The sequence below is a fragment of the Aricia agestis genome, chromosome Z, assembly GCF_905147365.1.
Source record: "Aricia agestis chromosome Z, ilAriAges1.1, whole genome shotgun sequence".
In the NCBI taxonomy this organism is placed as follows: domain Eukaryota; kingdom Metazoa; phylum Arthropoda; class Insecta; order Lepidoptera; family Lycaenidae; genus Aricia; species Aricia agestis.
The window spans coordinates 32,219,354-32,246,940 of record NC_056428.1 but is presented as its reverse complement, the minus strand read 5'-3'; the positions used below and the strand labels follow the sequence as shown (position 1 = coordinate 32,246,940).

General features: G+C 37.4%; 2 protein-coding genes across 4 annotated transcripts; both read right to left on the bottom strand.

Moving 5' to 3' along the window:
- Positions 1-1,271: 1,271 nt before the first annotated feature.
- On the bottom strand, positions 1,272-2,091 carry LOC121739083. The gene is made up of 2 exons (XM_042131402.1): positions 1,736-2,091; positions 1,272-1,474 (listed from the first exon to the last, which is right to left on the bottom strand). Exons 1-2 carry the CDS (start codon positions 1,910-1,912, stop codon positions 1,307-1,309), a joined length of 345 nt encoding a protein of 114 aa, XP_041987336.1. The 5' UTR covers positions 1,913-2,091; the 3' UTR covers positions 1,272-1,306.
- A 15,911-nt stretch (positions 2,092-18,002) lies between these two features.
- LOC121738808 lies at positions 18,003-21,929 on the bottom strand. Of its 3 annotated transcripts, XM_042131058.1 has the most exons (4): positions 21,193-21,929; positions 20,804-20,935; positions 19,898-20,062; positions 18,003-19,554 (listed from the first exon to the last, which is right to left on the bottom strand). In XM_042131058.1, exons 1-4 carry the CDS (start codon positions 21,854-21,856, stop codon positions 18,056-18,058), a joined length of 2,460 nt encoding a protein of 819 aa, XP_041986992.1. In that variant the 5' UTR covers positions 21,857-21,929; the 3' UTR covers positions 18,003-18,055. The 3 variants fall into 3 exon arrangements, with proteins under 3 accessions (XP_041986992.1, XP_041986994.1, XP_041986993.1); XM_042131060.1 differs by lacking the exon at positions 18,003-19,554 and having other exon boundaries at positions 19,606-20,062; XM_042131059.1 differs by lacking the exon at positions 18,003-19,554 and having other exon boundaries at positions 19,897-20,658.
- Positions 21,930-27,587: the final 5,658 nt, after the last annotated feature.

Here is a 27,587-nt window from a genome sequence, read left to right as displayed (position 1 = left end):
GTTCAAAATGCACGTTTTGGAGATACCTCAATCAGAATGGAAAAAGTGCTATGAAAATTGGTTCCAGCGTATGCAAAAGTGTGTCGATCATCGCGGCGAATATTTTGAAAAGCAATAAAACCATATTAAATGATATATGTTTGTTTCTTTTTTTAATTCCGGATACATAAATAGCAGCCCTCGTATTCCCTTTTTTTAATAGTAATTTCAACGAAGACAAAAAAAAAAGCCGTTTGGGAAATTCACCCTTATCTGTCTACTACTTATATTATATACCCTTAAATCTGTGGTTCGCGCTTTGCAGCGCAGGTATGAACAGTCTGAAAATCTCGAAATCTTGTTACAATCTTGGACTATCTTGTCAAGATCGCGAACAGGATTTCGAAATTCAGGATTGATGGCTTTCAAGATTGAATCTTGGAAAATCACTCAAGATCTTGGTGGAATCTTGATCTTGCAAGATCGAGATTGCATTCCCTAAAGCCGCGACTCCACTAGGCAACATTTAGCGCGCGACACGTGACGCTCAACATGTACGGCAACGCTGCACAACAGCGCGCGATGTTGCCAGCTGACGCGCAACATGACGCGCGGCTTGTTGTTTGTTTAAAGAGAATTGCATCAATTGTCGTCAAGTGGAGACGCGCGCAACAATGTCCGTAGTGTGGTCTAACGAACAAGTGCTCAAATTAAGCGAACTGTACCAAAACTATGAACGTCTATGGGATACTGCTCACAGATACTATAAAAAAATTATAACCACTGCCACTAAAATCAACACAAGTTCCTCTGGCGACATGTTGGCGACGACTGACGTAAAGTAGATGCGTAGACAGACAACGTTGTTCATCAAAAGTCCCGCGCTGACTTTCAACATGTTGGGCAACTTGTTGTCCAGCATGTTGCGCGTGAATTGTTGCTTAGTGGAAACGAGGCTTTAATTGTGACCGATTCCGCTTTTGGTGTCTGAATGAACAATAAGCATTAAGTATTAAATAAGCAAATTTTCATTCAAACACCAATTATTTAAAGCGATCTTACTAACTTGTGCTGAAAAACGGGGTATAGCCTTCTCAACTTAAAAATGCTACATCAAATTAAAAAATAAAGATACAACGATGTTCTAAAGCTTTATTCAGGGCCTGTTTCACCACTTGCTGATAAGTGCCGGAGCCCGGATAGGCTATCTACCACAGCTGGCCACTGCACTTGACAGATAGAGTATAGAGAATCTGTCATAAAAGTTGCGGATAGCCTATCCGGTACTTTATCAGGAAGTGGTGAAACAGGCCCTTAGAATTATATTTTATTGTCTTCTCTTCTTTTGCTGCAGGCAGCTGCACGATGGCTTATTGTCGCACTGAGTCTCCTTGGTATCATATCGACCTGGCAGTTTCCTCTCTGGAGCCTTCGGAGTTACCAGCTCAAGCTCCATTTTGCAGCGGCGGTCTCCGTTAGGACCGATTTTTGCAACCTATGTTATTGATTGTTATTAAATTTAATACATTTTGGGACAACCTCCTCTAATTTTGCCTCCGGCATTAGTTAAAATAGTGTGGATCATAATATTATTATATTCTGTCCCGGGACTAAAAGTAATTGCATACCAAGTTATATCAGTCAGACAGATCACAGATCACTTTCGCATTTATATTACTGGGAATACGCATCATTACAATAAATTTACAACTAGGTACAAGCTTAAAATCTCAATTAACTAAAGAGTACGCATCACCTTTAGCAAAAAGACATCTTTCTTGGGATGTAGAATATTTTGCGCAAGTCCAGGTGAGGGAACATTTTTCGGTAGCTGAGTGCATTGCCACGCGCATTGCCGTTTGGTTGTGGAGTCTTCGGGAGCCATGATGCTCACTTTAGTGTTTTTTCGTTCTGGTTTTAAAAAGCTCCACATTTTTATACTAAAATTTTGCAAGCCGCGATCAAAGCCACGATTCAATTTACTTTATTTATCATCTTCTTTCAAATAGACGTTTCGTGTAACTTCATACATCCAGATTCGCATAGAGGAACATTTTTTTTATTAAAATCCTGAACCAAGATTTGGTGGTGGTTTAAACTTTAAACTTTTCTACAAAGTACCTACTTAGATTAGCAGTTATCTCTAGAAGCTTATGCCTTTTCGACGGAGAGCTGACGACCAAATCGGTCATGTAGCTTCATTCATAGTATCTAATATGTAACCTTAGCCCGTCATCGCGTGGCCATTTTGTGCTTATTTTCTATTCATCGATGATTTCGAAGCACATTACAATCCAGAAAAGAAAGTCATTTAGTTTACGATATCGATATACTACTACTACTATAATAGTTCAAGTAATGAGAATCCGTAAACACTGTAAAAAGCTATGCAATGTTTGTGGCCAAATTGTTAATTGATGTGACATTTTTAATGTGCCTGAAGTTCCGAACGTTCAAGTGAACGAATTAGCTACAAAACAAAAACAACTTATCTTGTGTATCAAAATATAATATGCATCATAGTGAGATAAGGGGACACTTTTAGAGGGTGCAAATGTTATTTCTAACTCAAAAAATAGTCATCCCTAAAACCCACCCTTACAATTCCAAGTCGATTTTCTTCCACCCCACAGTGATTGAAAATTCTAAAAAAAATCATGCTAGTATACTTATAGATCCTACATACGATGGTAATATTTTCAACTTGCGGAGTCACCCCTAAAACTTACCCTTAAAATTCAAAGTCGATTTTCTCCCACACCACAGTGATTGAAAATTCTAAAAAAATTCATGCTAGTATACTTATAGATCCTACATACGATGGTAATATTTTCAACTTGCGGACTCACCCCTAAAACTTACCCTTAAAATTCAAAGTCAATTTTCTACCATACCACAGTGATTGAAAATTCTAAAAAAATTCATGCTAGTATACTTATAGATCCTACATACGATGGTAATATTTTCAACTTGCGGACTCACCCCTAAAAATTACCCTTAAAATTCAAAGTCGATTTTCTCCCACACCACAGTGATTGAAAATTCTAAAAAAATTCATGCTAGTATATTTTAAGATCCTACATACGATGGTAATATTTTCAACTTGCGGACTCACCCCTAAAACTTACCCTTAAAATTCAAAGTCGATTTTCTCCCACACCACAGTGATTGAAAATTCTAAAAAAATTCATGCTAGTATATTTTAAGATCCTACATACGATGGTAATATTTTCAACTTGCGGACTCACCCCTAAAACTTACCCTTAAAATTCAAAGTCGATTTTCTACCATACCACAGTGATTGAAAATTCTAAAAAAATTCATGCTAGTATACTTATAGATCCTACATACGATGGTAATATTTTCAACTTGCGGACTCACCCCTAAAAATTACCCTTAAAATTCAAAGTCGATTTTCTCCCACACCACAGTGATTGAAAATTCTAAAAAAATTCATGCTAGTATATTTTAAGATCCTACATACGATAGTAATATTTTCAACTTGCGGACTCACCCCTAAAACTTACCCTTAAAATTCAAAGTCGATTTTCTCCCACACCACAGTGATTGAAAATTCTAAAAAAATTCATGCTAGTATACTTATAGATCCTACATACGATGGTAATATTTTCAACTTGCGGACTCACCCCTAAAAATTACCCTTAAAATTCAAAGTCGATTTTCTCCCACACCACAGTGATTGAAAATTCTAAAAAAAATCATGCTAGTATATTTTAAGATCCTACATACGATGGTAATATTTTCAACTTGCGGACTCACCCCTAAAACTTACCCTTAAAATTCAAAGTCGATTTTCTACCATACCACAGTGATTGAAAATTCTAAAAAAATTCATGCTAGTATACTTATAGATCCTACATACGATGGTAATATTTTCAACTTGCGGACTCACCCCTAAAAATTACCCTTAAAATTCAAAGTCGATTTTCTCCCACACCACAGTGATTGAAAATTCTAAAAATATTCATGCTAGTATATTTTAAGATCCTACATACGATGGTAATATTTTCAACTTGCGGACTCACCCCTAAAAAAACTTTCCACGACTACATTCAAGCTCGACCATCTGTGACGTAACGCTTTGAGATATTTCGAGACATTGTGGTTTTTTACTTGGTTTAATTTATTTAAAATAACCCACAGCAAAAAAAGTTTCTCTCGCAGAAGTAATACCTACACTAATTAAAGATATAGAAAACATCGACGGTGTGTCGCTTTCATCGATTGCTAAAGGATCTCTGTGTCATTCGGTAAGTATACATTTATCAGTCATCTTTTTCGTATTTTATTTCATTGGAAGTAATAATATAAGTTTAAATAATAGATGCCTTATAGTTAAAAATATTTGTCAATAATAGATAACAGGGCAGTTCCATGTAAAAGTCTACCATAAACTAAAAAAATTAATACCCAATTTTGGTATTAAAAATACTTACCCTTACTTAGGATCTATAAGTATACTAGCATGAATTTTTTTAGAATTTTCAATCACTGTGGTATGGTAGAAAATCGACTTTGAATTTTAAGGGTAAGTTTTAGGGGTGAGTCCGCAAGTTGAAAATATTACCATCGTATGTAGGATCTTAAAATATACTAGCATGAATTTTTTTAGAATTTTCAATCACTGTGGTGTGGGAGAAAATCGACTTTGAATTTTAAGGGTAAGTTTTAGGGGTGAGTCCGCAAGTTGAAAATATTACCATCGTATGTAGGATCTATAAGTATACTAGCATGAATTTTTTTAGAATGTTCAATTACTGTGGTATGGTAGAAAATCGACTTTGAATTTTAAGGGTAAGTTTTAGGGGTGAGTCCGCAAGTTGAAAATATTACCATCGTATGTAGGATCTATAAGTATACTAGCATGAATTTTTTTAGAATTTTCAATCACTGTGGTGTGGGAGAAAATCGACTTTGAATTTTAAGGGTAAGTTTTAGGGGTGAGTCCGCAAGTTGAAAATATTACCATCGTATGTAGGATCTATAAGTATACTAGCATGAATTTTTTTAGAATTTTCAATTACTGTGGTATGGTAGAAAATCGACTTTGAATTTTAAGGGTAAGTTTTAGGGGTGAGTCCGCAAGTTGAAAATATTACCATCGTATGTAGGATCTATAAGTATACTAGCATGAATTTTTTTAGAATTTTCAATCACTGTGGTATGGTAGAAAATCGACTTTGAATTTTAAGGGTAAGTTTTAGGGGTGAGTCCGCAAGTTGAAAATATTACCATCGTATGTAGGATCTTAAAATATACTAGCATGAATTTTTTTAGAATTTTCAATCACTGTGGTGTGGGAGAAAATCGACTTTGAATTTTAAGGGTAAGTTTTAGGGGTGAGTCCGCAAGTTGAAAATATTACCATCGTATGTAGGATCTTAAAATATACTAGCATGATTTTTTTTAGAATTTTCAATCACTATGGTGTGGGAGAAAATCGACTTTGAATTTTAAGGGTAAGTTTTAGGGGTGAGTCCGCAAGTTGAAAATATTACCATCGTATGTAGGATCTTAAAATATACTAGCATGAATTTTTTTAGAATTTTCAATCACTGTGGTGTGGGAGAAAATCGACTTTGAATTTTAAGGGTAAGTTTTAGGGGTAAGTCCGCAAGTTGAAAATATGACCATGGTATGTAGAATCTATAAGTTTACTAGCATGAATTTTTTTAGAATTTTCAATCACTGTGGTATGGTAGAAAATTGACTTTGAATTTTAAGGGTAAGTTTTAGGGGTGAGTCCGCAAGTTGAAAATATTACCATCGTATGTAGGATCTATAAGTATACTAGCATGATTTTTTTTAGAATTTTCAATTACTGTGGTATGGTAGAAAATCGACTTTGAATTTTAAGGGTAAGTTTTAGGGGTGAGTCCGCAAGTTGAAAATATTACCATCGTATGTAGGATCTATAAGTATACTAGCATGAATTTTTTTAGAATTTTCAATCACTGTGGTATGGTAGAAAATCGACTTTGAATTTTAAGGGTAAGTTTTAGGGGTGAGTCCGCAAGTTGAAAATATTACCATCGTATGTAGGATCTATAAGTATACTAGCATGAATTTTTTTAGAATTTTCAATCACTGTGGTGTGGGAGAAAATCGACTTTGAATTTTAAGGGTAAGTTTTAGGGGTGAGTCCGCAAGTTGAAAATATTACCATCGTATGTAGGATCTTAAAATATACTAGCATGAATTTTTTTAGAATTTTCAATCACTGTGGTGTGGGAGAAAATCGACTTTGAATTTTAAGGGTAATTTTTAGGGGTGAGTCCGCAAGTTGAAAATATTACTATCGTATGTAGGATCTTAAAATATACTAGCATGAATTTTTTTAGAATTTTCAATCACTGTGGTGTGGGAGAAAATCGACTTTGAATTTTAAGGGTAATTTTTAGGGGTGAGTCCGCAAGTTGAAAATATTACCATCGTATGTAGGATCTATAAGTATACTAGCATGAATTTTTTTAGAATTTTCAATCACTGTGGTATGGTAGAAAATCGACTTTGAATTTTAAGGGTAAGTTTTAGGGGTGAGTCCGCAAGTTGAAAATATTACCATCGTATGTAGGATCTTAAAATATACTAGCATGAATTTTTTTAGAATTTTCAATCACTGTGGTGTGGGAGAAAATCGACTTTGAATTTTAAGGGTAAGTTTTAGGGGTGAGTCCGCAAGTTGAAAATATTACCATCGTATGTAGGATCTTAAAATATACTAGCATGAATTTTTTTAGAATTTTCAATCACTGTGGTGTGGGAGAAAATCGACTTTGAATTTTAAGGGTAATTTTTAGGGGTGAGTCCGCAAGTTGAAAATATTACCATCGTATGTAGGATCTATAAGTATACTAGCATGAATTTTTTTAGAATTTTCAATCACTGTGGTATGGTAGAAAATCGACTTTGAATTTTAAGGGTAAGTTTTAGGGGTGAGTCCGCAAGTTGAAAATATTACCATCGTATGTAGGATCTATAAGTATACTAGCATGAATTTTTTTAGAATTTTCAATCACTGTGGTGTGGGAGAAAATCGACTTTGAATTTTAAGGGTAAGTTTTAGGGGTGACTCCGCAAGTTGAAAATATTACCATCGTATGTAGGATCTATAAATATACTAGCATGATTTTTTTTAGAATTTTCAATCACTGTGGGGTGGAAGAAAATCGACTTGGAATTGTAAGGGTGGGTTTTAGGGATGACTATTTTTTGAGTTAGAAATAACATTTGCACCCTCTAAAAGTGTCCCCTTATCTCACTATGATGCATATTATATTTTGATACACAAGATAAGTTGTTTTTGTTTTGTAGCTAATTCGTTCACTTGAACGTTCGGAACTTCAGGCACATCATTTTTAGCACTAATGCCTTGTAAATAGTGTTGAAAATTTCGGAAAGTTTCCGAAACTTTGGAAAGTTTCAGGAACATATGCGAATTTTTTAAAAATAGTTTTTCTTCTATAAAATAGTTATTTTTACCGACGAAAACAAATGAGGTACTCAATTCAATACGTAATTTTTTTATATAAGTATGAGTAAGATCAAATCAGCTGATTGACTTTAGAAAGAAGTTTAGCCGTTAATTCGACCCTTAATAGAGACACTTATACTTCAAAAAATTTTATTTTCTGTATTACTATTAGAAAACTATTCTGGTTTTTTTTTAATGCAATTTTATATGTTTCAAAGAAAAATATACTTAATATAAAAAAATCGAAAAGCGTAAAGCAAAGTCAATCCTGAGCAATATATGTTTGAAAATAATGATATCTTAGATAAATATTTATAATAAATAAGATCTAAATCATGCGACTGAATAATAAAGTAGACAAATCTGCTTTCGTATCACATATTTTATACCTATAGTATGTTCAATTTAATCAAAACTATAATAAGTACCTAATTTTAGTGTTATTTGCATTTAAAAATAAACGTCACAACTGTCTTTATAAGATAAATGACAGTTTTCAAAACTTCCAAATTTGGAAATTTTCAGGAAGTTTTCAGGAAATATTCCTTAGAAATGGAAACTTTCCGGGGAATTTTCATCTCTACTTATAAAGCACAAATTAGGGATTATTAAACTTATAAATTATCTTTTTAGTTTACAAAAATACTGATTGAAAAGCCCAAAAAACGTTGTTCAAAACTTATGTATTCAATGTTAAATGCACGTTTTTGGGGCATTCTTTGGCCATTCTTATGGTTTATTATTTAGCGGAACCATAAAACTCAACAATATCTAGCATAAAATATTCATTAAAAACCTTTAATTAACACTTTTATTACATGAAATATGCAGACCGACTCCTTTGTTATGTCCTAGTAAGTAGGATATAACATTACACGCTTTTGACGCTTATACACCGATATAAGGCTCTCTCCTTTATATAGTATCTCAACGGCTTCATTGGTCTGGATTCTTGTCTATGGACTTCGCCGTAAGGCCCCATCCCCACTCGCGCGAAAACCGCGCGCGACACCGCGGAATTTCCGCGAAACGTGAGTGTGGATCCGGTTCGCATATTTTTCGCACTTCGCGGCTGGTTCCCCGACCGCATCCGCACTCGCGCGCGAACCGCGCGACGCCGCGGCGCGGCGCCGCGAAATTCCTGCGAAGCATGAGTGAGAGATCCGATTCGCATATGTTTCGCACTTCGCGGCCCGTTCCCCGATTGTTGTCGGTTTTCTGTTCCGCGACAAAGAGTTTTTTTTTAAATCTTTATTTTAATAAGGGCTTTTGCCATACAAGACATGCCTGCATTGTTTAGTGAACAGAATATAATTAATCCTACTTTATACTTTATTACTTTATACTTTAAATACTTTATAATATTATAAAAGCGAAAGTTTGTTTGGATGTATGGATGTTTGTTACTCTTTCACGCAAAAACTACTGAATGTATCTTAATGAAACTTTACAATAATATAGCACATCAGAATAAAGCATAGGCTACAATTTTAACTGACTTTCAAAATGGGGGAGGTGTTATGTTCGTTTTTTATATTCAACGATTACTCCGCTGTTTGTGAACCGATTTTCAAAATTTTTCTTTTGGCGTACAGAGTGTCATCCCAATTTGGATACTCACAAAAGTGGTGATCTGATGCTGGGAGCCATGACTAATCGAGGGAACTCCTTAAAATGTATATGGAAACATGTGGTGACTTCGGTTTCGTGGGAAGTAGTCTAAGCATATTATAAAAAAATAAAAATATTTATTTCAGACCGGAGTCCATAAGCTGTTAGTAAATACAATAATTATTTTATTACAAACTATGTTAGTACTCAGGAATTATATTATTAGTTAAAATATCTATCAGTGTGGCCTACCAGCAGCACTGGGCACGTAAACATGAATGTGCACCCAATGACGCATGATTGGACACTCTACTTTATCGCTTATCACCCTAAGAATAGTGTTGGTGCTTGCGCGACCTCTGCTCATCAAAGAAGCTACTCGCTTTCTTATGACGGCTTGAAAGCCATCAGTGTGAGTTTGAGCAAACATATTTGACGCGCTGCAGAATCGCGGAAGCCCCAACATCACTCTTAGTGTATTATTATATTGGACTCGAAGAGCGTTGTAAGCCCGCTGCGTGTAGTCAACCCACAGATTGCACGTATACATAGATTGACAAAAAGCTCTGAAGAGAGTTAATTTAACTTCTTTACTACATCGTGCAAATCTGCGGGCCAACATGTTACATCGGACTGCCATCGCCCTCCGTTCCCTTTCAATGTCACAGTTGTCTTTCAAGTCCTCAATCACCATATGACCAAGACGACACCCTAGTAAGAGCCCCTCCATTCAGAGTTACAGTTGGCACCGAGTCTAAGTTACAACCTTTAGTTTTAAATATAACCAGCTGGCTTTTCTTAACGTTGTAGACGAGGCCATGTAACAATGCGTATCTCTCGCACACACCAATCAATATCCTTAGAGCCGAAATTGATGGACTCAGCAACACCAAGTCAAGGGAGCATCCGACCTGTGTATTGCTAAGTTCATCAATGAATTCATTCACATAGAGATTGAAGAGCGTTGGCGAGGACAACCCACCCTATCTCAGTCCACAGTCCAACGTATATTCATCGGACAAGTGTCCAAGCCACCTGTCCTGGTTTGTCTGATGCCCGTACCAGTATTTAAATAGTTTAACTGATGGAACACCACACTTGGACATTTTAGACCAGAGGACATCATAGCAAACCAGATCAAACGCCTTCGACAGGTCTAGAAAAGCACCATACACACATGTTTTTCTGCTGGTATCGTATAATACTTGATGATATGTTTAAGAGACAGAATTGCACATTCTGTGGACAGCTTTGGCCTAAACCCAAACTGTGCATCGTGTATGTCAAGATGTTGTTTAACTTGAGAGACACTCAAGCAAACCATCAAGTACTTTAGCCGTAACAGTGGCTAGTGAGATAGGTCTGTAATTGGCCTTATCAGAAATATCTCCAGTCTTGTTTTTTACCACTGGTACTACAATTGTCCTCATTAGTTCAGTAGGCAGATAGGAGTGCCTTTTACAAATAGTAAATAGCACTCCTAAAAGCCTCGGTAGATGAGGACCCGCGTGAAGAAAATGCTCAATGCTGAGGCCGTCGTGTCCTGGGTCCCTCTGTGGTCCCTCTTGTCATTTGTTTAATAGTCATTAAAACTTCTTTGGTGGTAAAACGTTCAAAATCCCCAGAAACGACGGTCCCTGCATCAGCATTATTCAGCGGCGGTGTAATATTTTTAACTGTAAAGTGAGACCTAAACAAATTAGCAATATTTTTAGGCTCACAAATACTGTCAACACTCACCGGAATACTAGACTTAGGGCTCATCTTTTTTGTTTCTCGCCAAAATCCCCGAAAGTCTTTATTTTTATGTTTAGCAGCAATATTATTCATTTTAATTATTTCCTCATTTTTTTGACATTATTTTAACTTTTTCTTAAATAAAATTCTAGACTCCCTCATTTTATTGTAAATATTACCAACCCGCGGCCGTCCACATTGAACCCAATTCAGAAAATTTCGTCTTGCATTCCGGTGGGCGAGCCTAACATATTTGTTCCATCCTATAATACTTTTTGTACGTCTCTTAACGTTACTACAGTCGTTAAAACTGTTGCTACATATCTCCTCCTGTAGTGTACTTATAGCCTCTTGTAGTGTACTTATAATTTTAAAATAGAACTTATCTATGTGAGATAAATGTTCTTCATTTTTATTCTCACACTCTGCATCACAACATAAACCTAATTTATGAGGGAATTCAATTTCCCTTAATTTATCGTTACAGATCTTAGTATACAATTCAATTTGACTGTTGTCTCTATTCCCCCATATAACTTTGTTCATAGAAGCACGCGGCAACAAAAGAGTCTCCTGACCAACTGTATAAATATTGCACTGAATTTGTAGCGGGAAATGATCCGACCAGTACACATCGTAACATACCTTAATGGATGACACCGACCGTCGCGCTGACTCAGTAGTTATGCAATGATCGAGCCATCTTCTACTGCCATGTGCTTCACTTACAAAAGTGAACGTATCCTTATCTAACATGTCAATGTCAACACAACTCCATTTTTGTTCAGCACAAAAATGTATCAGTTCACTACCAAAGGTCCCGCCCGGATGTGCATTAAAATCCCCTAAAATATATACAGTTTCTAAATCACAGTTCTCAATAATTGCCACTATCTCACTGAGACATTGAACATATTCTGGGAAGTTTTCTGAGCAATCAGTAGGCATGTAAACACTGAACACAAGAAATTCTCTATCTGCAGTAGAAATTTTAATTGCCACCAATCTGTCACTCACACAATGAACCACAGAAACACAGTTAAACTTCATCTTGTTCCACAACAAGGCAACGCCCCCGTACGGTCGACCACGCAAGATGCCCTGCGTGGCCCTGCGAAGTGTCAACAGCAGCTGACTTCCCGTAATAGCTGAACTGTGTATTTACTCGATTGAGTTCTGATATTTCATGAGGCAGCAGCCAGGTTTCTTGCAATAAGATAATATCCGCCGTTTTACTTAAATTAGTCACGCATTCCAAAGATCTCTTTATGTTTTTACAATTAAAAGATATAAGTGTTGTTTTATTGTCACTATCCATGTTTAACTGAGTTATGAGCCTCATTTGCTATGTCCTTGAGGACTTTCCTTTTTTGAAACTCGATAAACCTACGAAAAGATATGCCGTCTGGCCAGAGATTTGAGTCCATAAACATACTCAGCTTGTGTTTAGGTACAAGGATTTTGTATGAATTATATTCCCTGGGCTGCTTAGTTTTAATTTTTGACAACGACACCTTAACTTGTGTTTTACATAAAATGTGAGAAATAATATCCTCCTCCCTCGTTTCGATGTGAACATTGTTGATAAATAGAGGCACCATAATATCAGCTGCTCTAAACTTCTGAGACTCCATACAGGTACCCTTTTCTCCAGCGAAGCGATTTCTAGACTTATCTTTCTTTTTCCTTATAGTTATCCACTCATTTTTAAGCTCACTTTCCTTCCATTCTCCATGTCTAACCATTTCCGCCATAGATACATTCCGTTCAGATTGTACTGGCGAATCTATGTCTAATTATCTATGCAATAGAGTAGATTTCTGCTCAACAACAGAACCGGTTTTATCTGTAAATGCACTCAGCTGTGAGGCCCTAGGCTGGACCGCGGTTTCGATCGGCGAAACCAGCGTATCGGCCTCCACGTGTATTTTTTCATTACGCAGCGGTCTTACGTCTTCGTTTGCACATCGAAGTGGGGACACAAGCGTGAAAGCTGATAACATGCTTTGCGGTAAGTGCGACAAGGACGAACTCTGCTGCATTTCGTTATCTGGTTGCACGGTACCCACTTCTTTCGTCAAAATCCTTGGTACTTTATTCTGTTTTAAATTTAAAACTTCCTGATTAATTTGAATAATTCCTATGGGTCCGCTATCACAATTTAAGCTATTTGGTCTGTTTGAGGCCGTCCTCTTTTTGGGAATAAAATCTCTGTCGCTGCATTCAAAATTATTTACTATTGAGGCCTATAGATATATATGTATATGTTCCTTATAGAGAGTATACTGTGAAAGTAGCAGCGCTGAAATACCAAATTTTTTTTTCACTTTTGTATGGGGAAACTCGTGACGCTCGGTCGCTTCCCCATACAAAGTGAAAACAAAATTTAGTCTTTCAGCGCTGCTACTTTCACAGTGAACTGTCTATGAGGAACACATACACACCCTAAAGTATTATCACTTATTTTTGTTACACCCTGTATATGCATCCCATGATTATGAGCCTATTATGGGTTGGTACTTTTCATAGTAATTTAGATCAAGATTCGATTTTGTCAAGCGATTTAAAAAATATTTATTTGTTTGATTGAACACGTTAATCATAGGAACTATTGGTCCGATAAAAAAATATTTTAGTGTTAGATAGCTCATTTATCAAAGAAGGCTATAGGCTATTTTATCACGCAAACTAATAGGACCGAAGAAACAGAGGAAATGTGGTTAAAACGGAAAATTATTAGCAAGGGTTTATCTCACGAAATACTAAAGCAATTTTGTATGTTATTTGGCACAGATATAGAGTAGACTACGTGAAGAGAGATAAGCTATTTTGTTGCGAAAAAATGTACGAATTCCGTAAAATTCCTAATAATTTACGCAAGCGAATCCGCGTGGGACATCTAGTTTATAATATAAAGTAAGATAAATTTGGCTCAAGGGCGCAAACTTTAGTGCGTCAAGAAAGTGAAGAAATTAAAAAGTGGCAACATTGCGAACATGTCGCGAACTTTGCGAGTGTGGATCAGTAAATTTGGTAGAATGCGCGATCATCGCCGCAGTACGCGGCGCGCTGTCGCGCGCGAGTGTGGATCGGCAGTAAAAAGGATGGAGATCTAAATGACTGCCAAGTTATATGGAAAACTAGCTGTTGCCCGCGACTTCGTCCGCGTGGACTTCAGTTTATAGCGCGCGATGTCAAAATTGGTGTCAAAAGCTTTTATAAAAAAACCCTGGTACCCCTTAAATCAAAACAGCTGTGCAGTGTGTGTATTTCATTTTTTTATATTAAACTTCATATTTTATGCCAAATTTTAAAGCTTATTTAGCCCAGCAATAACTTTACCCATAAACTATTTGTCATTGATAGTAAAACGTAGTGATTATATTCTCTTTGATTGATAGATTTAAGGTTATGTCACTGCATAGATAAAGTACTGAGTTATTTAATAACGTAGAAATTAGAATAGATATAACAATCGAAAAAAATCGAAACTTGGATGTAAGATGATACCACCTCTTATAGAAAGACTTTTGAGCAAGCGTCAGCGCGATGTAAAAGACGCACGGCGCCATCTATTATGACTTTTGGAACTAACTTAATTTGAACAAATTTACGCATTTTCACCCCCTTACAACCCTTTTTTCCAGTAAAAAAAAGTAGCCTATGTCCTTTCTCAGGCTTTAGACTATCTGTATACAAAATTTCATTACAATCAGTTCGGTAGTTTTGGAGTTTGGCGTGAAAGCGAGACAAACAGACAGACAGACAGAGATACTTTCGCATTTATAATATTATTATTATAGATTATGTGCACACTGCACCGCTGTTTTTGGGTATTTTGATTAATTAAGGGCCGCGCTCACGCCGCGCTACACCTGAATGGCAGCGGCGAAGCGAACACTTTCAGCGCTGCCATTCCGGTGTAGCGCGGCCCTAGGGGTACCACTAACCAGGGTTTTAAAAAGTTTTTAAATTTGACACAAATTTTGTTGACACCGCGCGCTACAAACTAAAGTCCACGCGGACGAAGTCGCGGGCAACAGCTAGTTATGAATAAAAACAATATAATAAAGTAGGTAGGTATGATTAGTTCTGTAATCTGTTACAATGAAGTGAAATATAAAACGCCATCTGTTTTCACATTATTATTGGAATTAAAATGTTCATTGCATTGATATTATATTTTCTGGATGGAATATAGGCCAACACGGTACACTCGAACTCCTTTATTTTAGAGCGCCTTCTGTTGTCAACTTGTCACATAATTAGAAATGCAGTAGGAATTCTATGAGATAAGATAGATTGATTATATTATTATACCAAGTGATAATATTATTTAACATAATATTCTAACTCGAACCCCCCGGAAGAGCGCTGACCACGCGCTTAACCACATGAGCTACGGAGCCATCGGCAATAAAAACGACATCTGCTGTCACATGTAAGAACTACAATGGGAATTAATTTTCATCGATATTTGCATGGAAATAAGATATTTTCCCACATCAAAATGTAGCCTATGTCCTTTCTCAGGGTCTAGAATAGCTGTGTACAAAATGTCATTGCAATCGGTTCAGTAGTTTTGCCGTGAAAGCGAGACAGACAGAGATTATAATATTACTTTCGGCTTTATAATATTTCGCATATATATATATATATATGTTTCGTTTCTATATACCTATCATTACTTTTTGTAAAGAAAACTTTCCGAGCAAGGGTAGATAGTAGACACTAGACACCTTAATCTTCCCAGTTCAAACCATAAAGTTAATAAACTTATGAGCCCATATGACCCTAACTTGACTACATACTTTAACCTAGATCTCAAAATCTGTACGGTCTAGAAAACTGATTTTTTGACATAAGTAACTTCAGTTCATAAAGATTAAATGCTCAAGACGAAAACACGATTACTAAAAAAATGCTCGATAGTTTCTTTTTTACAAAAAACCTTGTTTTAGACACATTTTTGCTTCGATCTCCGAAGTTTGCTGTTTTTTCTTTAATATTTTTTAATATCTAAAAATGTATTGATAAAACCTAAATTTGCTCAAAACACTTTTTTTATAATCATTATAGTTCGTCTTTTATTCAAGTAAAACTAACTCGGCGATGATTCCGCGTCGTCCTTTGTCACCTGGCATATGAAAGACGGGCGTGAGTGTGAAGAGAGAAGGACGATGTTTGATTTTTAGAGTCAGGTGAGCTCTTAATATGTATACCTAGCGGAACTAGGTATATTGTACCTAGTTCCGCTAGGTATACTAACTTTATGGTTCAAACATACACAATATTCGACTATATTCAATGGCGACCTGTTTCACCACTTCCCGACGAGTGTCGGATATTCTATCCGCAACTTATCTGGCAGATACTTCATCTGTCACATAAGTTGTGGATAGCCTATCTGAAACTTATCAGGAAGTGGGAAAACATCCCCTAAAGCTTGTTGAGTATCAGTCGAATCCAAGAATCGAATCGAAGTCGAAGAAAATCCAAGCGAATGGAAAAAGCAGCTACCATCAGGAGGCATTGGAATAATACGGTATAAACACATGTGTATTTCCAACCATTAACTATAGGGTACAACTTAACGGACGGACGGACAGACGGACAGACGGACAGACGGACAGACGGACAGACGGACAGACGGAGAGACGGACAAACGGACAGACGGACTGACGGACAGACAGACAGACAGGGATTAAAAGAATTCTATGTCTATGCCCGGGACTTACATTATATCTCTATACCAGGACAATCGGTACAATCAGTTTGGGCGTGGAGAGGTAACAGACAGACACGCTTCATAAAGTCACCTTCTATTAATTATTTCATAAAGTTTTTTCACTTCACAAATAAATATTTACGGGGAGCTCCCATACAATAAACGTGATTTTTTTGGCCTTTTTTGCTCATAACCAATAATGGCAGCCGGTTGGCACTTGAAATATTCACAAAATCTTTAATTGTATTTTTACTTTCATAATTTATAACTAGCTATTTGACCGAGCTTTGGACCGGTATTCGATGAAAATGACATTTTCTAAATTGATTCCTAGCTAGATCGATTTATCGCCCCCGAAACCCCCTATATACTAAATTTCATGAAAATCGTTGGAGCCGATTCCGAGATTCCAATTAAATATATTGAATACAAGAATTGCTCGTTTAAAGATATAAGATAAAAGTAAAATAAAATAAATATATTTAAGGGGGGTCTCCATACAAAAAACACAATTTTTGCCTAGTTTCGCTCCGTCCGACTCGCCTTTGACCGATTTTTTTTTGTTTTTTATTTTTCTCTACACACAATTACCGAGCTGGATTCCAAATTTCAGCCTTCTAGGTCATCTGGAACTGAGTTAGAATTTTGATCTATAGGTTAGTCAGTCAGTGATAAAAATGTTGATTTTCGGACGTTAACCATTTGAGCTGCGTTTATGAAATTTAGATCTTATAATATATTTATCTCGCAAGTCTCATTATATGAGCCAAATTTGAAACGTTTTAAATGTGGTCAAAAGAAGCTGCAAATGGTTCGTGTAATAATACACACGGTGCTGCTCGCCAGTTCCGTTATGCCACGTTATGCTGGAACTTGGTTTGACAGCTGACACGCTACCGCGTATCTATACTCCACTCGTGCTAACTTGTCGCTAGCGGTTGTTGACTCCCTGTCAAAAACTTGTCATTTTCCATATTAACCACGATTGACAATGAATTGTCAGATATTGTCAATCGTGGTTTTATATGGAAAATGACAAGTTTTTGAAAGGGAGTCAATGACCGCTAGCGACAAGTTAGCCCGAGTGGAGTATAGATACCTAGCGGAATAAAGAAACAGAGCTGAGACGTGGCTGAGACGTACGGTAGTCGGTACTTTATGGGTGATCCCCATCGAAGATAGTGGCGTATACCAAATAAGATCAGAAACTTATATATTAGAACTAGATGACGCCCGCAACTCCGTTGCGCCATAATTCGTTTAATGCACGGGGAACCGTACATTTTTCCGGAATAAAAAGTATCCTATGTCCTTCCTCGGGACTCAAAAGTATCTCCATACCGAATTTCAGCTGAATCGGTTCAGCGGTTTGGGCGAGAAGAGGTAACAGACAGACAGACAGACACATATTATTAATGGAAGTATAAAAGTATGGATTAATAAAACAAAACATTACCTATAATAATTATTTACTTTATTAATATTTGTTGTGTCAATGAAAGAAATCATTTACAACATGGAATAGTGGGGGCGCTACGGCATGCCACAAGTGGGCATGTTCTAGATCGATTCAAGCAGGGGGACACATAGGTTTGGCGTGGCCTCATTTTGACCTGGCTCTTTATTTTACGTGGTCGGCGACGTCCCACATTACAAGGCTTTGTACAAAGGCTCCCGTTAGCTTTAGACGGCTGACACGCTAGTTTACACGCAGCCAGGGGAGGAGGGCAACACCTTACTGGAGAACAAATGATTGGAGGCCGACAAACCGGTCGGCACGATGGTGGTCTACATGGCCTTCTGCAAGGTGATCTACAGGGTTTACCGCAAGACGGCTTGAGACATGGAGGCTTGCAACATGGGGATGGTGGGGATTTCGTTTTATAAGGTCGACAAATTACTCTCTTACATTTACTGGGTAAGAATCGAATAATAGGTAGATACGCTGGAGCTGTGATAAGAGGCATGGTTTGTAGCTGTGGTGGGGACCATTCTAACATTAGCTCGTTTGTAGCGAGTGGTGCGCCTGTGAGTTTCCGAACAACTAGCTCAAACACTCCTCGCCGTGGATTATTCGTTGAAGTTACTTTTATCCTCCCCTGTTCTGTGTCTGTCGGTGTTACATGACATTTTAGACCTGTAGTGGGATCTCTACAATGAGGAGGACAGATATCTGTGGGGCCAATTTTTATGTGCGATATCGTTACCATGACGTTGTCTTTTACGGCAACATCTTTATCGTCCACGTTAACTTTTTTGGAGGTGCTCGCAACTGCTTTGTCGTCCGCAAATTTTTCATCTTTAATTTTTATACCCGATGGCTTTTTCTTTGTTTTTACATTTTCCATTGAATCTTTTGTGAATTTTCGTCTCTTCGAATCTGAGGAAGTATTCGATTTCACTGATTTGATTGCAGTTTTAGAACTTTTGTTTTTTATATATTTTTTAGTTTTGGATTCCTTTTCTTTTAGTTCTTTGAAATCTTTTCCTTTGACCTTCTTGCTTGATTTGGATGATACACTAGATTTTGAACTCTTTTGTCCCATCCCCTTGTCTTTTTCTTTCTTTTTGCCCCAAAAGTATAGTTGTGGATTAAGCAAATGTTCAGCAACCTTAGAAGTATTTTCTGTACGTCGATTTGTCATAGTGGCACAAGTGGAGCTACAATTTGAATTAGCCACTGAAGTTGCGGCACTCTGACAATCGTGTACTTGCAAGCATTTGTTTAATAATGCGGTAGCTTGTGTACCACTTGTGCAAAAATTGTTGAAGTTTCTCTGTATGCTACTCATGCTATACACGCAAACAGTATCTCCAAATAACCCTATCATCCCATTTCCACGTTTGTTATATTTGTGTTTTCCTAAGCAAAAATCTCTGTCAAAAGTCAGCAACTTTTCAGTGTTTTCCTTGGACGGAAAAAAATAAGAATTGTTTCTGTATACATTATTTTGCTTTGCTAAGTCTTGGGATAATGATGAGGAATTCACATCTTTCTCTTCTCCTGTTGGAAGTTTAGGACATATAGGTTAGAATAATAAAATGCAATGAGTAATACCGAAACTATTTTATTTAAATCATATCAAAAATATAAAAAAAATCTATGAATTAATACAGACTCTTGTTAATTTCTAATTGGCAAAATCACTATCTACAACAAAATTTACAACAACATGGGCACGAGGTGTGGCATTGAGCAGGTCTCGTGTCGTGGGTTGGGACAGTTTTTTCATTTGTTGCGACTGGCGTAATGAAATTATACTCAAATTTTTGCTTATGGCCAGGCATCTCTATAGTTTTACCGATACGTAATTTAATAACTTGATTGGGAAAGTCATAAACCACACCTGGATAATTTTCTCCATTGGCGGGCATCAGTTGGTCAGGCTCATCTCTGCTCACATCCCCAACTCCATCGGAAGTGAAATTAAAGTGCGCGCGCTGTTTGTGGCTTGTATCACAGAGGCCGGTGGGCATTTGGAAGACCACTTTGTTTCCCGTTGGACAGCAATCTGTTGAAATTGAGGGCTGATATTATTACTGGAACATGAAATAGTCCCTATTCACTATTTGCATTTTGATTTTCTTTTATTTTTTATTCTTTTCAGCCTGGTAACGCGACATTCGCAGTCCAAGTCAGACTGTATCGCGGTATTGGTTTTAACGGTAGTCTCATTGGTATCAGGGCCTTTAGGTGTCGTTAATTCTAGTTCCGTGTGGCATTTTCGATCTCCCTCGGTGGCTGTCTTAGCTATTTTCAAAACAAAAACGTCCTTATTGGGAATTTCCTGCCGCTTAATGTCCCCCCGTGCTAAAGCCTGCGCATGGTGTTTCGCTTGAAGGCAGCCTTCAGTCGTGCAAGAGAAATGAGTGCCGGTAGGTTGTGCCCCACTACAGCAAATTGCTTCGTTAGGTAAAGCAAGACTTATTTGATTCATTCCACAAGGTGGATCGCACAGGCCGTCGTCTTTCCGTTTAGAATAAGGACGCTGCAGTGTGCAGTGAGTCTGACTTATCTTCTTTATTATGGAAGCCCCAGCAGGTACTCTAATTTTTAGCTCGTTGCCATTCACATTCGATCCTATTTCTTCGTATTCTTTGCTGGGTCCTGAGATCACCGATATGCAATTCAAGTTTGTAAAATGTAATTCAGTTACCTACTTAATATTTTACTACTTATGAAGTTGCAGAGAAATATTTTGAAAAAAAATAAGTAATGTAATCTAATGTAAGTTACCAAATTCTTAATATACCTTTCGGGACGTGTAAACAGTATGGGAAGGTATTTCTGCAACCCAAATCCTGTTTCTTCTGCGCTCTTGGCCCGGAACAGTAGCATGGGTCCTCAGGCTCTTCACATGGCATCGAGTTATATTTATCTTCCGCTGGGTGATGATATATATCATTTATGACATACCTTATAGAAAAATTGTTGCGAGGGTCCATGGGCAATAGTAGTTGCTTTCCATCAGGTGACCCTTTGCTTGCTTGCCCCTTATTTTATAAAAAAGCAAGTTACATCAAGCGAAATGCTTAATGGTTTTGGTAAGTTTATTGTGATTAGTGACTACCAACTGCCAACCGAAATCCTATCCGGATTTGTATATTTTCATCTGTTATATAAAAAACCAAAAATTAATACCTGGAGGACAAGCGTCGTGTTTGCCAGTCTTCAGTCCGTGCGTCGCCCCACAAGCGCACGGATCCTCTTTAGATTGGAACTCGTTACGTGGGTCACAGGATCTGTCTACAACGGAATCCCCGAGGCTTGCGTGATTCGTCCCTTGGAATTGAGTGACTATGTTGTTTCCAAAGCACGAAATTCGTAGAAACATAAGAATTTCGCCAGTCTCCGTTCCATCGGGCCCGACGAAGCGGAATGAATCTTTAAGCGCTTGGTAGCTAACATCTTTCGGATTCGCTAGAAACTTTTGACGCGATTCCATAAACTCTTTGGTCATGTCGATTGTACATTCACCCATTATGATTTTCGTCGGCAAACAGCCGCACGGTAGAGCCTTATAAATTGATACTTTTACGGGAAAACTGCTCGTACATGATGATATTTCGTTCTCTTTCAGAAAGAATAAGCATGATTTTCCACTACTGAATACCTTCAAAAACGGTCCTTTGGAGTCAGGGAAGTTTGATGTGTCCTCATCGCATATTTCAAGGGGCTCAATGGCCGGACATTTTATATTTATGCATGTTTTAAAATCTCTATCGAAGAAGCATGGAATTTTTGAGAAAATAACTTTATCAACAAGCACCTCGAAAAGGAACAAACTATCAGTATTTTTGGCCATATTTTTATGGGGATGGGACCTATATTTTATTTTATTAAAATTTAATTATTGTTCTACATACATACTCGTACTAAAATTTTGAAATTATTGAATGTGAATAGTGATATACAGAAAATTTGAATTGTCAATTATTTGTCAGTCAATATATTTTTTATATAGGTAGGTACCAACGGTACCAACCAAAAACGGTTGGTAACCAACCTCACCTAGGTACATACTTTATTAATATTCTGAATCTCAGAACGAAAATAAGGAGAAGTGTTATGTAGCGCCGTTTATATGGAAACCACAGATTTTAGAAGTAAGAGATATGTTATAGAGCGTGTCACATCACATGTCGCCAAATCCTGCCAATATGAGCACAAATTGTCAGTCGTATGTCAATCACTCCACGGCTTACACGTTTTCACTACGCCGCCGTAAATTGTGAACAAAAAGCTGACTTGTGCTATAATTAACTACAAAAATTGCAGCGATACTGTGAATTTCAAAAATAGCGGGATCACCTATCACAGCCAACTGTAATTTAAACGACTTTTTAATTTAAAAATCAATTATTCTTCACGAAAAATGTTCCGTGAACTATCAAACTAAGGCACTAGTGATGTGGTGTGATGCAGATTTTGGTATCGATATTTTTATCGACATTTTTTATGCGGTTGCGTTATTATCTACACTAATATTATAAAGCTGAAGAGTTTGTTTGTTTGAACGCGCTAATCTCAGGAACTACTAGTTCGATTTGAAATTTTGAAGTATTCTTTCAGAGTTATATAGCTCATAGCCAAGAAACAGAGGAAAATGTGGAAAAAACGGGGAAAATTATTTGAAACGGCTTATCTCACGCACCATCCAGCAATTTTTATGTTGTTTGGCATAAGTAAAAAGTAGACCACATGAAGGATCATAGGCTATTTTTGTGGGCTAATTTGTCTTTGAAATTCCTAATTTACGGGGGTGAAGCCGCGCGGAAGGTCTAAATCTATACTAATATTATAAATGCGAAATTATCTCTGTCTGTCTGTCTCGCTTTCACGCCAAAACTACCAAACCGATTGTAATGAAATTTTGTATACAGATAGTCTAAAGCCTGAGAAAGGACATAGGCTACTTTTTTACTGGAAAAAAGGATTGTAAGGGGGTGAAAATACGAAAATTTGAAAATAACATACGATTTAAATAATAAATTGCAAATACCGAAAGGGCATAAAAACGATTGACGACTTTTGACGACCTGTCAAATAAAAGTTGTTACAATTTTCATTAAACTGCCTCTCTCTTTTCATCTTGTTATAATTCCATAAAGGATTTTCTTCTCTCTCGCACTCTTTGTTGGTCTATGCATTATAAGTTTATGCAATATATAGTCCCTATATCATATTGCTATACTGTGCCAGAGTAGACAGAATTATAGAGTATGCCGACTTAGAACTGATGTTGAAATTTTTAAATTTGACGTATTATGACGAAAATCGTCGCTAGGGTTGTTAACTTGTTACCTACGAATTTAAAACTATGACATATTCGATGGACGTGTTCCTCTTTGGTCGTTTGTTGTTTGTGTTTTGGCACATGCGATTAAAATTGTCAGAATCCAATTTTGAAATCTTTATTTTATATATTTAAAAATAAATTATATCAGCCAGCGCGAGGCACATTCCGTTCATAATCTTAGTGAAACCCGACGAATTTGGCAGATATTAAAACCTGTCCGTTTCTTTGCAGTCGAACTACTGATAGTTATGTCTATTGTGACTGTGCCTATGTCGCCGACTTCAATGACACTATATTGTCAGCATAGTGTCAACAGTACACGGTCTAGTGATGTTCGGTCTATCAACGGTGTCGATTAATTATTATAACGACGATATCGATGTATTTTGGTAGGTATTTAAATACTATTAAAAGAATGAAAGTGATAAATAATTAATATTACAGAGTCCAACAAAAATAACTTAAAGGCCGAAAGGGGTTGAAATCATCCATGATTACGAAAAACTTTTACTATGGGACCAACTCAATTCGGCAAAATAATCAGCAGCTTGGCAAAATTGTAACTAGGCAATAGATAAACATACATATTATATAATTTTTAGGATTCCGTACCCAAAAGGAGAAAAGGGACCCTATTCCTAAGACTTCGATGTCTTATTGTCTGTTTGTCTGTCTCGGCTGTATATCTCAATAACCGCTACACTTCTGAAATTTTCACAGATTGTGTATGTCTGTTACCGCTATAATAACAGATACTAAAAGAAATTAAATTAAATATTTAAGGAGGCTCCCACACAACAAACGTGATTTTTTTGCTATTTTTTGCTCGATATCAATAATGGCAACAGGTACTAGGTAGGCACTTGAAAAGTACAAAATACTCCAATGTATTTATACTTTAACAATTAATAATAAAATTAAAATAAACTAAGTAATTAAGGATTCGTACAAAAACACATTATTTGCCTAATTTTGCTCTATAAGGAAGCTTTCGTGCGCGAGACCAACTCTCACTTGGCCGATTTTTTTCATACATTTCTCTTTGAATTTTGCGTCTTTGGGTAAACTGAAATAGGACTAAAAGCGATGAAGGTAATACAAATCATTCTTCAAAGATGTACTAATTATTGTAAGTTATTAATTATTATATGAGTAAGTATTAAGTTAAGCACCACATCTTTCGACTATAAAATAAAACTTCCGCATGTTTATAATAAATTTAGACCTTCCGGGCGGCTTCACCCCCGTAAATTAGGAATTTCAAAGACAAATTAGCCCACAAAAATAGCCTATGATCCTTCATGTGGTCTACTTTTTATTTATGCCAAACAACATAAAAATTGCTGGATAGTGCGTGAGATAAGCCCTTTCAAATAATTTTCCCCGTTTTTTCTAGCACTTTCTGTAGATGTTCGTGGGTAAAACAATATTATGTTAGTCCATACATCACAATTCACAAGACGTGTACTCGACAGCGCGTATTGAATGAAACTGCGCAGTGTCGTTTGACAAACCGTTCAAACCGACATCAAACGGTTGCATCAAACACGTAAGGTTTGAATCAAACCGTTTGATCGTCTCGGGGGCTCTTAACATATCTCTTAAGGGCCCCGAAGACGATCAAACGGTTTGACTCAAACACGTAAATTTTGGTTTGACTCAAACCGATTTGATCGTTTACAAAGCTAGTTTGAACGGTTTGTCAAACTAATTACGTGTTTGAAGGTTGTTTGATGAAATTTCATATTTTCGTTGTGTTTGACGCGCCGTTTGATCGTGTTCCGACGCGTTTGAAGGTTTGATCCAACCCGGCTTAGTTTAGTGCTGGATTATGAAGAAGAAAAAAAGAAAGAGGCTGTAGTTTCTAGCACTTTCTGTAGATGTTCGTGGGTAAAACGATATTATGTTAGTCCATAGTCCATACCATTCTTTGGACCAGTCTTTTTTTTAATGAAATTAAGGGGCAAACGAGCAAACGGGTCACCTGATGGAAAGCAACTTCCATCGCCCATGGACACTCGCAGCATCAGAAGAGCTGCAGGTGCGTTGCAGGCCTTTTAAGAGGGAATAGGGTAATAGGGGAGGGTAGGGATGGAAAGGGAATAGGGGAGGGTAGGGAAGGGAATAGGTTAGAGGATTGGGCCTCCGGTAAACTCACTCACTCGACGAAACACAACGCAAGCGCTGTTTCACGCCGGTTTTCTGTGAGAACGTGGTATTTCTTCGGTCTAGCCGGCCCATTCGTGCAGAAGCATGGCTCTCCCACGTATATCTTTTTTTCTCTTCTGACAGAGGACATTAACGTTATAAACATAAGATAAGAAAATCGCGATCCTCGTTCTAGAATCTAGAGCATCTTCTGCATTACATGACGTGTACTCGACAGCGCGTATTGAATGAAACTGCGCAGTGTCGTTTGACAAACCGTTCAAACCGACATCAAACGGTTGCATCAAACACGTAAGGTTTGAATCAAACCGTTTGATCGTCTCCGGGGCTCTTTACTTCTAAAATCTGTGTTATTATCCCTTTCTGTACATCTCTTTCTAATTGTAATAGCCAATGAAAATCAACCTTTTAACTTCGTATAAATTTTGTAATAATAATAATTAACTAATTTTTTTGGAAATAAGCAGCGCATTTTTGTAAATAAACTGAAATGAACTGAAGTGCAGTTCACCACAGTATATCGAGTTTTACTCTATAATCCTCCGACCTCTAGTGAACTCTTAGAGAGACCAACCGGTCCTCTAAACTGGTGACCCTAAAGAACAACAAGCAACCTCTGCAAGAAGAAACTCTGCCCGAAGAACAGCAAGAACCTTCAAGACGAAACTCTGCCCGAGGAAATTCTGCTCGGACGAAACGCTGCACCCCGAAACGATGCTCGACGAATCGCTGCTCAAAATCGTATTGAAGAAAATCTCTTCACAATGGAAAATAGAGGCGAATCCCTGCCCGAAACCTCGGCACTCACCAGCAACCCAGCGACATCACCGTCATCACAAGAGATCGCCGGCGTCGCACTCTCCATGCGAATACCGCCATTCTGGAGGGACAAACCCAGGCTCTGGTTCGTCACCTTCGAAGCAGCCACCAGCAGTCTACAGAAAAACCAAAGCCAGCTGTCCCAGATGGTCATCGCTCGCCTGGAAAAGGAAGACATCGAGCAAATCGCCGACCTACTGTACAACCCGCCAGAGACCAACGAATATCAAGCCCTAAAGGACCGGCTCATCTCCGCATATGAGGAATCTGACAGCCAGCAGTTCCAAACGCTGCTGTCAGACATGGAATTGGGGGATCAAAAACCTTCACAACTTCTCCGACGTATGCGAAACCTGGCTCGCAACAAGATCCCCGATTCTACTCCACAACTCATGTGGGCCATACTAATCCGACCTCTAGTGAACTCTTAGAGAGACCAAGCGGTCCTCTAAAATGCCAAACAACATAAAAATTGCTGGATGGTGCGTGAGATAAGCCCTTTCAAATAATTTTCCCCGCTTTTTCCACATTTTCCTCTGTTTCTTGGCTATGAGATATCTCACTCTGAAAGAATATTTCAAAATTTCAAATCTGACTAGTAGTTCCTGAGATTAGCGCGTTCAAACAAACAAACTCTTCAGCTTTATAATATTAGTGTAGATAATAACGCAACCGCATAAAAAATGTAGATAAAAATATCGATACCAAAATCTGCATCACACCACATCACTAGTGCCTTAGTTTGATAGTTCACAGAACCAGGTCTCGGAAACCGGTTACAGAACAAAACCGGTTTCGGTCATTGACCCCAAACCGAAATCGATTTCGGTTAAAGGTTGCACTTTACCGGTAAACGCAGAATACCGGTTTTTCTTTAATTTCGGTTTTGGTATTGAAAATTAACCGGTAATTTGCCGTTCGCGACGTTGCCACCCCGTGCGCAAGCGAAAAGTAAGATTTTGCATCAAGGTATACCATGGTTGAGAAGGTGCTGACGGAACTGATTCCTTATAGGTACACGTTTGGGAGTTTCAGCGTTGTTTTAAGAACGGAAAATATATGTTAATGTGCAAATTATATTCATCAGAATTCAGTAATAGTAATGGACATTGAAATTACTATGTAGTATGTATGTGTGCTTTAGGATGAATATTATGATTTATTTATAACGCCTCCGTGGTCTAGTGGTTAGAGCGTCGCTCTCGACTCCGGAGGTCGTGGGTTCGAATCCCGCGTTGGAAACATGTTA